The sequence below is a fragment of the Musca vetustissima genome, unplaced genomic scaffold (genome assembly GCF_032173495.1).
Source record: "Musca vetustissima isolate MV318-11 ecotype Yass unplaced genomic scaffold, APGP_CSIRO_Mvet_v1 utg255718, whole genome shotgun sequence".
In the NCBI taxonomy this organism is placed as follows: domain Eukaryota; kingdom Metazoa; phylum Arthropoda; class Insecta; order Diptera; family Muscidae; genus Musca; species Musca vetustissima.
The window spans coordinates 44,875-59,591 of record NW_026886864.1 but is presented as its reverse complement, the minus strand read 5'-3'; the positions used below and the strand labels follow the sequence as shown (position 1 = coordinate 59,591).

At 31.9% G+C, this 14,717-nt stretch overlaps 2 protein-coding genes across 2 annotated transcripts; one reads left to right on the top strand and one right to left on the bottom strand.

The window, feature by feature from the left end:
- Positions 1-875: 875 nt before the first annotated feature.
- Positions 876-2,323, top strand: LOC133334348 (uncharacterized; the record flags this gene model as incomplete). The annotated part of the gene is made up of 3 exons (XM_061542638.1): positions 876-1,192; positions 1,254-1,701; positions 2,263-2,323. Coding segments are annotated over exons 1-3 (573 nt in total), but the record flags the coding sequence as incomplete, so codon positions are not given.
- A 3-nt stretch (positions 2,324-2,326) lies between these two features.
- On the bottom strand, positions 2,327-3,268 carry LOC133334351 (uncharacterized; the record flags this gene model as incomplete). The annotated part of the gene is made up of 3 exons (XM_061542640.1): positions 3,235-3,268; positions 2,603-3,142; positions 2,327-2,547 (listed from the first exon to the last, which is right to left on the bottom strand). Coding segments are annotated over exons 1-3 (783 nt in total), but the record flags the coding sequence as incomplete, so codon positions are not given.
- Positions 3,269-14,717: the final 11,449 nt, after the last annotated feature.

The following is a 14,717-nucleotide window of genomic DNA, read 5'->3' as shown; positions in this document are numbered from 1 at the left end:
GAAGGAAGCGCAGACCCTGTTGACCGACCGACTTCAAGTCTGATTACCACAGGTCCTGTGTCGGCAAATTCGTGGGCGAGACGCGAATTTGATCCCGCACGATCTCCATCGTGAACTCGAGATGGACAGGATCTCCCTCCCGAATCCTACTACTCGCACAAAAATGGTTGAATCGGCGAAGCCCACTGTCTCTGACAAAGGTGCTAAGCGGACTTCTGACCTGAAGCCCAGCTCGAAGCCGAACCCTAGTGGGAAGGCACATGAAAGGGCAATTGAGAACATCCCGAAACAAAATGTCACCCATAAGGGTGATCAACGTGTGGAGGGCTCTTTCTCAAAGCCCGATTCTGCACCTAGCGACAAAAGTGATGCTAAAGCTTTGGGTGGATCCACTAGTGGTCGAATCAGGAAGAAGAGAAAGTCAGGCAAGGAACCATCGTCTCCTGGGGGAGCAAATGTCGCCCCACAGAGCAAATCTGTGAAGTGCATCCGCTCTTCAGAAGGTCCGAAACCCTCACCCAAGAAGATGATGACTTCACGTCTGGCAGATCCTTCTACCTCACATGCGGCTGTCGCTGGACAACAAACGGCGGAGAAACAGCTTAGTACAGAGAAGACATCAACCTCCTCTGGAAGTTTGGAAGAACTTACTTACAGCTACCGGTTGTGTTGGGTACCAGGACATTGTGACATCTTGGGTAATGAAAGAGACGACGAACGACGGAACTTTGAGGCATTCTTCGACGAAAGAACCTGTGAACTTGGGCACAACGAACCTATGTGCATCGTGTCAAGATCCATTTGGCAACTCTGTCTACCAAAAGAACGCACTCACTGTTGAACCTGAGCAATGCTGAAATAAGAGTAATGACAGGAATCATTAGGTGTGTCTGGTTACTTTCCCTGCAGGAATTGTCCAGTAACTTCTTTCTGAGAGAGTAAGGTAGTTTTATTCTCTTTTGCAAGAAAAATGCGAAAAGTAAACAGACGGCATCCCTGCAGAAGCTTGCAACTAATCAGCTGATTTGTCAAAACAAACCAATTTGTCCGCCATTATAAAGAATTAAAAGAAAGAAAACACAACCAGTTTAACAAGTTTTTGAAATAAAAAGGAAATAAAATAAAAAAATGAGCAATAAAAGAAAGATAGATTTGATGTGTTCCCCAGAAACTTTTAAACGTGTTAGTAATGGTAAGTTTTTTTTGCATAGAATAAAAATACTTTTGTATAATGACATTTGCTTTTCTTTTAGATACAGAGTTTAGGAACGCTTTGGCAAGTGGTATCGAGGGGATTGAGGAATGTGACGAGTTAATTTTTTCGCCGAATGTTGTTTCCGACGAAAGCATGGAGGAGCCACTTGTGTTTAACCCGATCTTTGAGTCTCAATGCCAACTCGAAGAAGGCTGTGAACCACAAAGCCCAGAGCCCGACGGCAAAAAGTCCATTTGGTTGGATTCCTCAACAAAACTTTTAATTAACAAATATAAGGATTTGCGGCCTTTAGTCGGAAAAGTGGCTTCGCTAAAAAACAAAAAACAGATGTGGACAAAGATTTCAGAGGAGCTTAAGGCGAATGGGCATGATTTTACCATAGCGCAAGTGGAAAATAAGTTTTATAGTTTGGAGCGGCAATACAAGAACATGCAGCTTCATAATTCAAAAACTGGTCGTGATCGACAGACATGTCCCTATAAAAGGTAATCAAGTTGTTAATTAAAAAGTTAAATAGTATCAGTAATTTTGCGGACAAATGTATACCCTCAGCCAATGTTTGATTATTTAAATGAATTTGTATTTGTTTAATGACTGCATAAAAAGTTGATTTTGATCACTCCCATGGTGATTCCGAAGAAGTTGGCCAATATTGTCCATTAATATCATAAGCCTGATATAAGCATAATAAGGTATCAGGTATATCGACAACTTCCTTCATTTTATATGAGACATGTCATATTTTTTGGATGATTGCTGATATAGTGGACCGAAATATTCCTCTTCATCTAATACTAATAAATTTATTGTGATGTGAAAATTTAAAGAACATGGAAAATGATGACCGACATTGACCAGCCAGACAGACATTTTTATACCCTCCACCAAAAAAAGTATGCAGGGTATATTGAGTTCATCATTCCGTTTGTAACTCATCGAAATAATCATTTTAGACCCAACAAAGTATATATATTCTTAATCAGCGTAAAATTCTAAGACGATTTAGCACTATTCCTTTTAATTAATTTTATTATTTTATATTACAGTGAACTTGACGGAATATTTCTGGAGAAAAAGTCAATAAATCCCGAATATGTGTTGGACAAGAATATTACCTTCACAGTACGTAGACAACTTTCCCCCAATCGGCGAATTTCTGAAAACCCAGCTGTCGTGGCATGAGCCAGGATACCCAACAAATATATTAATAAATTTCTTTTCTTGGTTACATATACCTTGCAAGCATAAAGTTACATCGCCTTTCCTATCGACATAATCATCCTTTCCAGAGCTGGGAGGGTCAATAACGATATGTGTGCCGTCAATACAACCTGCGAAAATAAACATATCTTTATTTTTTCTAAACAATCGAAAATGTGGTACTACCTATTGCCTTTTTAAAAAAACATTTGTTGTCAAAACATTGTGCGGACCTTCTTTTTTCCTCCTTCGTAGGCCATTTTATGACTTCCGGGCTCATCGAACTCAAAAAGAGAGATATCCTTGATATAATTGCACCTACCGTAAACAGAGATAGATCGAATCGGTCTGCAATGTCTCTATAACTGCACGCCTCGTGGCCGGCAAACCACAAAAATACCAGGATATTCGTCTCTTCTGAGAATTTCTTGTCTGGACGCATTTTTTTATACATGTCCCAGTTGGATAACCTTTGACATAGGCTTTTAAATAGGCTTTTTGATACACGGAAATGTCTTCTAAATTCTTCCTCCGTGTATGTGGGCACAATACATTCAATGTATTTTTTGACCGCATTTCTTTTGTTTTTCTTCGTAATATGTAAAACATCATGGAAAAGTTTGTCCTCTCTTATCAATATTGCTTGAAAAAATACCTCATCATCATCATCACTTTCAGATGAGGATGATTCCATCAACAATGTAGTAACCACCTTAACAATTGTTTCTTAAAAAGAAGAAAGTCAGAGCTATATTTTGTACCATTCCTACTTTTCACACAGAAATGTAAAAAAATAAGTTGGAAACCATCATAACTACCTTTCTGCATATCCAAATCCATATTTGGGCTTAATAATTTGTGACAACCACCTTCTGGTTGTGTATGAATACCTTAGGCCATACTTTGTCTCATAAATCCAACCAAACGTATTTTGTGGGACATCACACATAATATGTTATATATTATATATGAATAGTTTTTCATATTCATATTTCACCCGTCACCACATCTATGTGTAATGATACCGCCAACACCGACATCGCATCCCGAAGAAGAGGATATTTTTTTGTTATTGTTTCAGTCATTTGGCTGCTTCATATTTTCCTCGTCATGTATTTTAATCCTGAAAAAAAAGAAAACATTTATCCAAATTGTTATTAATTATTTTTGATAAGCACTTACCATTTTTCCATCATTCATTGTGAATGAACATATACCACCAGCAGCAACCAACTGAAAACACCAAACAAATATAATCACCTCCAAAGTATTCTCGATGGGAAATATATACCTCGATGGGAAATATTTGCACCAAACCAAGCAGCAACTATATTTGTCGTCCCCATCCCTCCTTTTTTGTATTTTTTTTTTAACAATAATATTATTCGGATTCACCGACTCACCAATAAAAAAATGTAAACAAAAGATCTAAACAAATATATTATGGCGTTACTACACCAAACTGTTCCCAGGTGAAATGTTGTACGATCGGCATACAAAATGTTGGATATTTTTATATATTAAAATGATTTTTATCATTTTTATTAAACAATCAAATGACATCACCGCCCCCTACAATTGCCGCCGAACATTAAAAATTTGTAAGATCCCTCTATATGGATCGCCAAACATTAAAAAAATGTAGGATCCACCATAGTTGGAAAAATCCGATTTTTCATCACTGGTATGAAACTCCAACGTGTGAGGTTAACCTTAAAAAGAATCACAGTGAACAATCAGTTTGTCACATTGATTAAAAGAGGTCACCAAAAGTCAAGCAATTTTATTACTTCAAGTGGTGAAATTTTATCATTAAAAAAATAGAAAATAACGATAAAATTGCAAAAAAAATATACAGTTATATATTTTTTAAAATCAATAGTTAATAATTTCCGGATAATTTTGTTGGTTAACAAAATTTTAAGATAAAAAAAAAAAAATCAACTGAACAAGATATTCAGGTGAGAATCTTTTATTGAAACATATTTTTTTTTTTAAAAAAAATCCATTTTCTTTAAATATGAAAAATATTTATTATATTCCATAGAATATAGTGGTAAACAAAAAAATACCACAGCTAAACTATTTGCTGATTTTTTTAACCGCGGCAATCAGCAAATACAAGCTGTGAAATAAAGGCGGATACACCACATATCACAAACATATTTCTATGGTGACAGAAATAACAAAATGAGCCTAAAAGAAACCCCACAAAACATTAATTAAAATCCTCAGGTTTGGAAAATAGAACCAAAATTTGAGTGAGTACCAAAACCCAAAAAAACTTGCTATAACCTCAAACCCAAAAGTTGCCATAAAGAACCATAATCTAATGATCCACGTGATTACATCATTCACAATAATTACATAACCATTTTGATTTTATAAAGAATATTTTAAGGCGTTAGTAATTGCATTACAATTATATCATATTAAGGGTATTCACGAAAATATCCTACAATAATTAAAATTGATTTAAAATAATTAAAAATAAAAAAATATATATACTTAGAGAAAACATATAATTTGCATATAAAAATTCTATGATATACGGTAATATAAGCTAAAAATAATTTTTAAAAGAAAGAAATATGAAAAATTAAAATAAGATACCTAAAGTAAATATTAATCAATAATACTAATTTAAAAATACATATAAATATAAAAACAGATAAATAAAAGAAATTGTATATATAATATATAATAAATAAAATAATGTAAGAAAACATAAAAATAAGTGCATGCTATTAAAAGTTAAAAAGACATATTATATATTATAAAAATCATATTCTAATCAGAAAGAATAAGAAAATTTACTATTAAACTATTGTGTAAAATATTTAAAAATACTTCAAATTTAATAAATTGGTTTAGAAGAATAATAACTAAATTTAAATTTGTAAATTTAATTAATTAAAAAAAAAACGAAATTAAAAATGAATATTATTTATCTGATGAATTTTTGAAACTTGTAAATATTTAATCAAAATGTATTGATTCCTAAACTAAAAATGGGTTGAAAAATTAATTAGATAGCGGCTGATTTGATTGTGTTTGGGGTATTTTCAAAAATTAATGGCATGAAAATACCATGGCTGACTGAAAAATGTCATAAGGGGAGGGAAAAGCCATAGAGGTGTAACATCTAAACCTCGTTAAAGTGGAAATCTATATGGTGTTCAATTTAAACTATGGCTTAATGGTATAATATTTTGGAATACATCCGATTAATAGAATTAAATTTAAATTATCATTTATTTAACTTCGTTTGAATTCAAAAACAGGTATAAAATTTTATATTGACATTTAAAGCGGAAAGAATCCACCCATTTCCGGCGAGCTAAGCCGCACTATTATCGTAGAATCGGTATCCCGGAAGGCAATTTTAATGCCATGCCGCGTTGTACAGATACTCCAATAAAGTCAAATGTTGAGTTACTGATTGAAGAAAATGACATTACAATCATAGAAGAATCATATTTTTCGGCTATAGTGCTAAATATATATTTGTTCTTCTAAGAAAGTAATAATCATAGACTTCGAAAAGTATAATCCATATAAAAGTTGATAAAAAAATCGTATTCCAAAATAAAATCATTTACATATTATAAAAAGACCAGTTTAAAATGGACACAGTATTTAAATCGTTTATTAAATTATAAGCATAATTAAATATATTTAATACAATTATATTCTAAATAATTAATTTCCTAATTAAACACATTAGAAAATAATAATATTTTAGATCTATAAAAAAAAAACAATTGTATACAGATTTCCAAATTTAATGTAACAAATTAAATATTAAGCTGCTATCTAACAAAAATATTTCAACCCAATAAAATTATCAAGAAAATAAAATAAAAATACTAATAATTATAAAATATTTATTTTTATGTTTATAGAATCTTTATTTTTGATTGTAAAACAAATTAAACAAAATTATATATATTTACAAAAATTATACATTTAAAAATTATACATTTAAAAATTATATATTAAAAAAAAAATTATAAATTACTTAATTTTGTTAATTATTTATATTTATATATATATATATATATATATATATATAGTATTGTATATTGTACTATATGCATAATATTATAAATCCATATATTATATATAGTATAAATCCACATATATCTGAAAGAAAAAAATAAGAAATAAGTTAAAAAAGAAGAAAATTCAGATAATTCATTATAATTTTAATCAATTAAATAGTTATTTATGAAAATAATGTAAAAAAATCATGAATTTTTGAATATGCAAATTTAAAAATGGTCAAAAACAACTAATCAATTTACAATCTTTAAATATATCTATCTCTATTACATAATTTATTTTCCACTTATATTTAACCTTTCATATACATTTCATAACAAATTATCAAAATGGCAAGTAAAAATCCCAATATTTTACCTAGCAGGTCTTCTACTAGAATAGCTAATAAAAACAGTACTTCTGTAGACCCTGTTCCTTCTACTTCCCATGCGGCAATACAAAATAATAATGCTATTGATAATCAAATTTCTCTCAACAATCCTGTGGCAAGTCAAGCCAACACCAACAGTTCAATAACGTCTGTCATTGATGCAAATCGTACAGTTATTCAATCTGGAATACCACCATTAATGTCTCTAAATGTTCAAGCACCAACAGGTCCACAAACGACATCCTCACCAGAAACAGGAACGTCTGTGACCAGACCTGAATTTAGTAGTTTAACAGCACAAGAAGTGAGAAATCAATTTGAAAGAGATTCTAGAAATCTACCTACAAGTGAAAATATAAATCTCGAAGCACCTATAAATAGTAATAGCGGACCAAGCTTACGTGAATATATTAATGCCTCAATTAGAGTAGCTCAATCTCAAGCTATAAGATCTATGGAAGATAGACTAGCTGTAATGATTCCTCAAGTCGTTAGAACTTCTATTAACTCTTTAGGACATTTGTCTTTCAATAGTCAAGACCAAAATAGAACTGAACAAGAACATGCAAATAATTTCCAACAACAACGACAATCTAACAATATTAATCGCGAACCTTATTCGCACAATTTGAGCCAAAATTTTGCAATGGGCTATAAACCTATAACTCCAATACAATTGCAAAAATGGGGACTAAAGTTCGATGGTTCATCAAAAAATATTAGCGTAGAAGAATTTGTGTTTAGAGCTGAATCCCTAAGACTGGATTATTGTTGTCCTTGGGATGTTTTCGTCAAAGGATTCCATCATTTACTAACCGGAAGAGCTTATGATTGGATTTGGCAATTTCGCCAACAAAACCCTTTGTGTGAATGGGATTTCTTAAAATATAACTTTATAAGAAAGTTTAGAAATTTCGAAAGTGATTTTGAAATCCAAAGAAAAATTATTGAACGTCGACAGCTTCCTTCTGAAACTGCCGACATATATATATCTGAGATCATAAAACTCAAAAACCAAATGAGAATTCCCATCCCTGAGTTTGAAATAGTGCGAATAATTAAGGACAATCTCAAAGAAGGTCTAGTTCAACTCATATATCCAAAGAATATAGAATCTATAGACATCTTAATAGAAGAGTGTAGACGAGCTGAAACAAATATTGCAAAAAGAATGTTATATCGACAACAACAACAAAATTTTCGAAAAATTCATGAAATCGAATTCGAAAATGAACCATTTGATCCAGTTTCTAACGTCGAAGCAATTCACACAAACATGCCAGTAAAACAAATAACTTGCTGGAATTGCAAGAAACTTGGACATTCATTTATCGACTGCGATCTTGAACAACGAAATATATTTTGTTACAAATGTGGGTTCGACGGAGTAACGTCACCCAAATGTCCTAAATGTGTGGGAAACCAATACAAGAGCATGGTGAAAACTGGGAACCCATGTTCTCAAAAGGAGATTTCCCAGTAAAACCAAAAAGCACAGATTTTCCAATAATAAAAACTACCCAGACATTCAATCAAAAACCAAATAATTTTCAGCTAGCCAAAACAAACTGTCCAACAACAAAACTAAAAACCATTGTTCCTTATGAAGTAAGACTAGAGCAATATAAAAAGAAAAGAGAAGAAATTTTTAAAGATTTTGTGCCTGAATTAAGTAAAAAAATAACAAAGGCAAGAAAAGGTTATATCAGAAGAAAGGAAGAAAGAAAAATCATAGCATCTGCATGTTTGGATATCGATAATGATATCAGACCATACATGCAAGTTAAATTAAATGACATTGAATTTACAGGTTTAATGGACAGTGGAGCATCAATAAGTTGTTTAGGTTCAAAATGTATAGAAAATGTTGAAGAAATGAATTTACCGATTTTGAATTTTAAATCTAGCCTAAAAACCGCGGATGGTAAACAACAACAAATTATTGGCAAAATTCAAGCTAACGTACAATGTGGAAATAAATCCAATATAATGACATTTTATTTAGTACCCTCTTTAAAGCAAAAACTGATTTTAGGATATGATTTTTGGCAAAAATTTAACTTCAAAATTTCCTTTGAACCAAATATTAAATCCAATGAAATATCAGAGATTGAGATAGACAGAAATATGCATAGTTTATCAGATGAGCAGAATATTAGGTTAGAGAACGCCAAACTGTCATTTCGTTGCTATACGAAATACGGTCTTGGGAAAACTAATCTGGAAAAACACGTAATAGATATTGGAAGTGCTCCTCCTAAGAAAATGAGGTATTATCCAGTTAGTCCCGCCGTACAAAAATTAATGTACGACGAATTAGACCGTATGCTCAAACTTGACGTGATAGAAGTAGCACAAAATGCGGAGTGGAATAACAGAGTTACCCTTGTCATAAAACCAAATAAAAACAGATTATGTTTAGATGCAAGGGAACTCAATAAAGTGACCCGTAAAGACGCTTATCCACTGCCTAATATAGAAGGTTTATTAGCAAGACTCGGAGATACGCATTACATATCTGCTATAGATCTAAAGGACGCATTTTGGCAAATTCCTCTGGAGGAATCAAGCCGTCCTTTGACAGCATTCACAGTACAAGGTAGACCTCACTACCAATTTAAGGTTATGCCATTTGGATTGTGTAATGCTGCTCAAAGGATGTGCAGGTTGATGGATAAAGTTATTCCTCCTGAGTTGAAAGACCGTGTTTTTGTGTACCTGGACGACCTATTAGTGGTATCGCAAAACTTCGATATGCATATGGAAATGCTTAAAATAGTAGGTGATAGATTAACGAATGCTGGTTTAACCATAAATATGGACAAATCAAAATTCTGCTATAAAGAGCTAAAATATCTTGGCTATATTGTTGGAGCAGGCAAATTAAAACCAGATCCTGGAAAAATAGAAGCCATAGTCAATATAAAATTGCCCAAAAATCAAAAGGATGTAAGAAAGATTATCCACGATTTTTCTACATTAACTTCTCCTTTAAAAAATGGATACTGTCATCATAATGACACCACAAGCTAGTGACTCTTTCGAAAAACTAAAAATTTGATTTTTCTACATTAACTTCTCCTTTAACGGATACTTTAAAAAAATTTCAGTCATAAATTCATAATGATAATAAAACCTATTGCCTAAATCCAAGGGTATAAGTATATTAATTTGTAGATTTCCGAATACCATATATTCTCTATTGATCAAGTCAGAAGAATTCAATATAAGTTAATAGAACATAGATTAAGTGAAATTTTTAAAATTATATCTTTAATAAGTTTTCTATGTGAGCAAACAATATATTTATATATATCCATACATAATATAAGAATATTGGCTTCATTTTCAACATTATTTGATTAAAAAATAACTCTTTTGTAAACGCAACTCCATTTTTTAATTTAATGGCACAGCGTTTGCAATATTATACCACCATAAAAATAATGTTTTACCTGACTTATAATGAATTCAATAAATTTAAAAAGTACCTTTTGAAATGGCCGTAATGATCACTTCATTTCCCATAGGTGGTCTAAGGGTTTGTTTAGGGTGTTTTATTTCCTTACACGTATCACAACTATTAATGTGGGTTTTTACATCTGTGACCATTGATGGCCAATAAAAATATTGCCTTATATTATGTATAGTCTTTGCTATACCACCATGACAATCTCATGATTTTTTAATTATATCTTTGGCTAAGTTCATAAATTCTCCAACATGCTTCTTCATTTTCAACATCAATTTGATTAAACTTAACCCTTTTGTACGCAACTCCATCGAGCACTTTTAAATCTGGTAGTCTATTCTTATTCTGTTCTATAGTGTCTATTAGACTCAAATAATTCGGATCTTTGAATTCTTCTGAGTTAAGATCAATTAGAGAAGTTGTGTCGATATATATTTCTTCCATGTCTAACCGAGATAACATATCAGGTACTACATTTTTGGTTCCCTTTCTGTGTTCAATGTTAAACTTATACCCTTGGAGTTTTAGGCTCCATCTCGCTAGACGTCCGTTAAGGTCTTTCTGTCTCATCAACCATTGAAGGCTTGAATGGTCGGTTATGACTGTGAAGTCCATTAACTCGATATACTGCCTGAATCGCTCTATGGCCAATATTACTGCCAAACATTCTTTTTCTGTCGTGGAATAGTTTCTCTGCGCACTGTTCAATTTCTTGGAGAAGTATTCAATAGGGTGTTCTTCATTATCATCATCCTTTTGAAAGAGAACAGCGCCAATTCCAACGTTTGAGGCGTCACATTGGACAAAAAAGTGTCTTGAAAAATCTGGACTTGATAAAAAGTCACTAGCTTGTGGTGTCATTATGAATTTCGGAGATTTTTTTAAAGTATCCGTTAAAGGAGAAGTTAATGTAGAAAAATCGTGGATGAATCTACGATACCATCCAACGGTACCAAGAAATTTTCTTACATCCTTTTGATTTTTGGGCAATTTTATATTGACTATGGCTTCTATTTTTCCAGGATCTGGTTTTAATTTGCCTGCTCCAACAATATAGCCAAGATATTTTAGCTCTTTATAGCAGAATTTTGATTTGTCCATATTTATGGTTAAACCAGCATTCGTTAATCTATCACCTACTATTTTAAGCATTTCCATATGCATATCGAAGTTTTGCGATACCACTAATAGGTCGTCCAGGTACACAAAAACACGGTCTTTCAACTCAGGAGGAATAACTTTATCCATCAACCTGCACATCCTTTGAGCAGCATTACACAATCCAAATGGCATAACCTTAAATTGGTAGTGAGGTCTACCTTGTACTGTGAATGCTGTCAAAGGACGGCTTGATTCCTCCAGAGGAATTTGCCAAAATGCGTCCTTTAGATCTATAGCAGATATGTAATGCGTATCTCCGAGTCTTGCTAATAAACCTTCTATATTAGGCAGTGGATAAGCGTCTTTACGGGTCACTTTATTGAGTTCCCTTGCATCTAAACATAATCTGTTTTTATTTGGTTTTATGACAAGGGTAACTCTGTTATTCCACTCCGCATTTTGTGCTACTTCTATCACGTCAAGTTTGAGCATACGGTCTAATTCGTCGTACATTAATTTTTGTACGGCGGGACTAACTGGATAATACCTCATTTTCTTAGGAGGAGCACTTCCAATATCTATTACGTGTTTTTCCAGATTAGTTTTCCCAAGACCGTATTTCGTATAGCAACGAAATGACAGTTTGGCGTTCTCTAACCTAATATTCTGCTCATATGATAAACTATGCATATTTCTGTCTATCTCAATCTCTGATATTTCATTGGATTTAATATTTGGTTCAAAGGAAATTTTGAAGTTAAATTTTTGCCAAAAATCATATCCTAAAATCAGTTTTTGCTTTAAAGAGGGTACTAAATAAAATGTCATTATATTGGTTTTATTTCCACATTGTACCTTAGCTTGAACTTTGCCAATAATTTGTTGTTGTTTACCATCCGCGGTTTTTAGGCTAGATTTAAAATTCAAAATTGGTAAATTCATTTCTTCAACATTTTCTATACATTTTGAACCTAAACAACTTATTGATGCTCCACTGTCCATTAAACCTGTCAATTCAATGCCATTTAGTTTGACTTGCATGTATGGTCTGATATCATTATCGATATCCAAATATGCAGATGCTATGATTTTTCTTTCTTCCTTTCTTCTGATATAACCTTTTCTTGCCTTTGTTATTTTTTTACTTAATTCAGGCACAAAATCTTTAAAAATTTCTTCTCTTTTCTTTTTATATTGCTCTAGTCTTACTTCATAAGGAACAATGTTTTTTAGTTTTGTTGTTGGACAGTTTGTTTTGGCTAGCTGAAAATTATTTGGTTTTTGATTGAATGTCTGGGTAGTTTTTATTATTGGAAAATCTGTGTTTTTTGGTTTTACTGGGAAATCTCCTTTTGAGAACATGGGTTCCCAGTTTTCACCATGCTCTTGTATTGGTTTCCCACACATTTAGGACATTTGGGTGACGTTACTCCGTCGAACCCACATTTGTAACAAAATATATTTCGTTGTTCAAGCTCGCAGTCGATAAATGAATGTCCAAGTTTCTTGCAATTCCAGCAAGTTATTTGTTTTACTGGCATGTTTGTGTGAATTGCTTCGACGTTAGAAACTGGATCAAATGGTTCATTTTCGAATTCGATTTCATGAATTTTTCGAAAATTTTGTTGTTGTTGTCGATATAACATTCTTTTTGCAATATTTGTTTCAGCTCGTCTACACTCTTCTATTAAGATGTCTATAGATTCTATATTCTTTGGATATATGAGTTGAACTAGACCTTCTTTGAGATTGTCCTTAATTATTCGCACTATTTCAAACTCAGGGATGGGAATTCTCATTTGGTTTTTGAGTTTTATGATCTCAGATATATAGATGTCGGCAGTTTCAGAAGGAAGCTGTCGACGTTCAATAATTTTTCTTTGGATTTCAAAATCACTTTCGAAATTTCTAAACTTTCTTATAAAGTTATATTTTAAGAAATCCCATTCACACAAAGGGTTTTGTTGGCGAAATTGCCAAATCCAATCATAAGCTCTTCCGGTTAGTAAATGATGGAATCCTTTGACGAAAACATCCCAAGGACAACAATAATCCAGTCTTAAGGATTCAGCTCTAAACACAAATTCTTCTACGCTAATATTTTTTGATGAACCATCGAACTTTAGTCCCCATTTTTGCAATTGTATTGGAGTTATAGGTTTATAGCCCATTGCAAAATTTTGGCTCAAATTGTGCGAATAAGGTTCGCGATTAATATTGTTAGATTGTCGTTGTTGTTGGAAATTATTTGCATGTTCTTGTTCAGTTCTATTTTGGTCTTGACTATTGAAAGACAAATGTCCTAAAGAGTTAATAGAAGTTCTAACGACTTGAGGAATCATTACAGCTAGTCTATCTTCCATAGATCTTATAGCTTGAGATTGAGCTACTCTAATTGAGGCATTAATATATTCACGTAAGCTTGGTCCGCTATTACTATTTATAGGTGCTTCGAGATTTATATTTTCACTTGTAGGTAGATTTCTAGAATCTCTTTCAAATTGATTTCTCACTTCTTGTGCTGTTAAACTACTAAATTCAGGTCTGGTCACAGACGTTCCTGTTTCTGGTGAGGATGTCGTTTGTGGACCTGTTGGTGCTTGAACATTTAGAGACATTAATGGTGGTATTCCAGATTGAATAACTGTACGATTTGCATCAATGACAGACGTTATTGAACTGTTGGTGTTGGCTTGACTTGCCACAGGATTGTTGAGAGAAATTTGATTATCAATAGCATTATTATTTTGTATTGCCGCATGGGAAGTAGAAGGAACAGGGTCTACAGAAGTACTGTTTTTATTAGCTATTCTAGTAGAAGACCTGCTAGGTAAAATATTGGGATTTTTACTTGCCATTTTGATAATTTGTTATGAAATGTATATGAAAGGTTAAATATAAGTGGAAAATATAATTATGTAATAGAGATAGATATATTTAAATATATTTAAAATTTGTAAATTGATTAATTGTTTTTGACCATTTTTAAATTTGCATATTCAAAATTCATGATTTCTTTTACATTATTTTCATAAATAACTATTTAATTGATTAAAATTATATTGAATTATCTGAATTTTCTTTTTTTTTAACTTATTTCTTTTTTTTTTCTTTCAGATATATGTGGATTTATACTATATATAATATATGGATTTATAATAGTATGCATATAGTACAATATACAATACTATATATATATATATATATATATATAATTAACAAAATTAAGTTATTTATAATTTTTAAATGTATAATTATTAATGTATAATTTTTGTAAATATATATATATAATT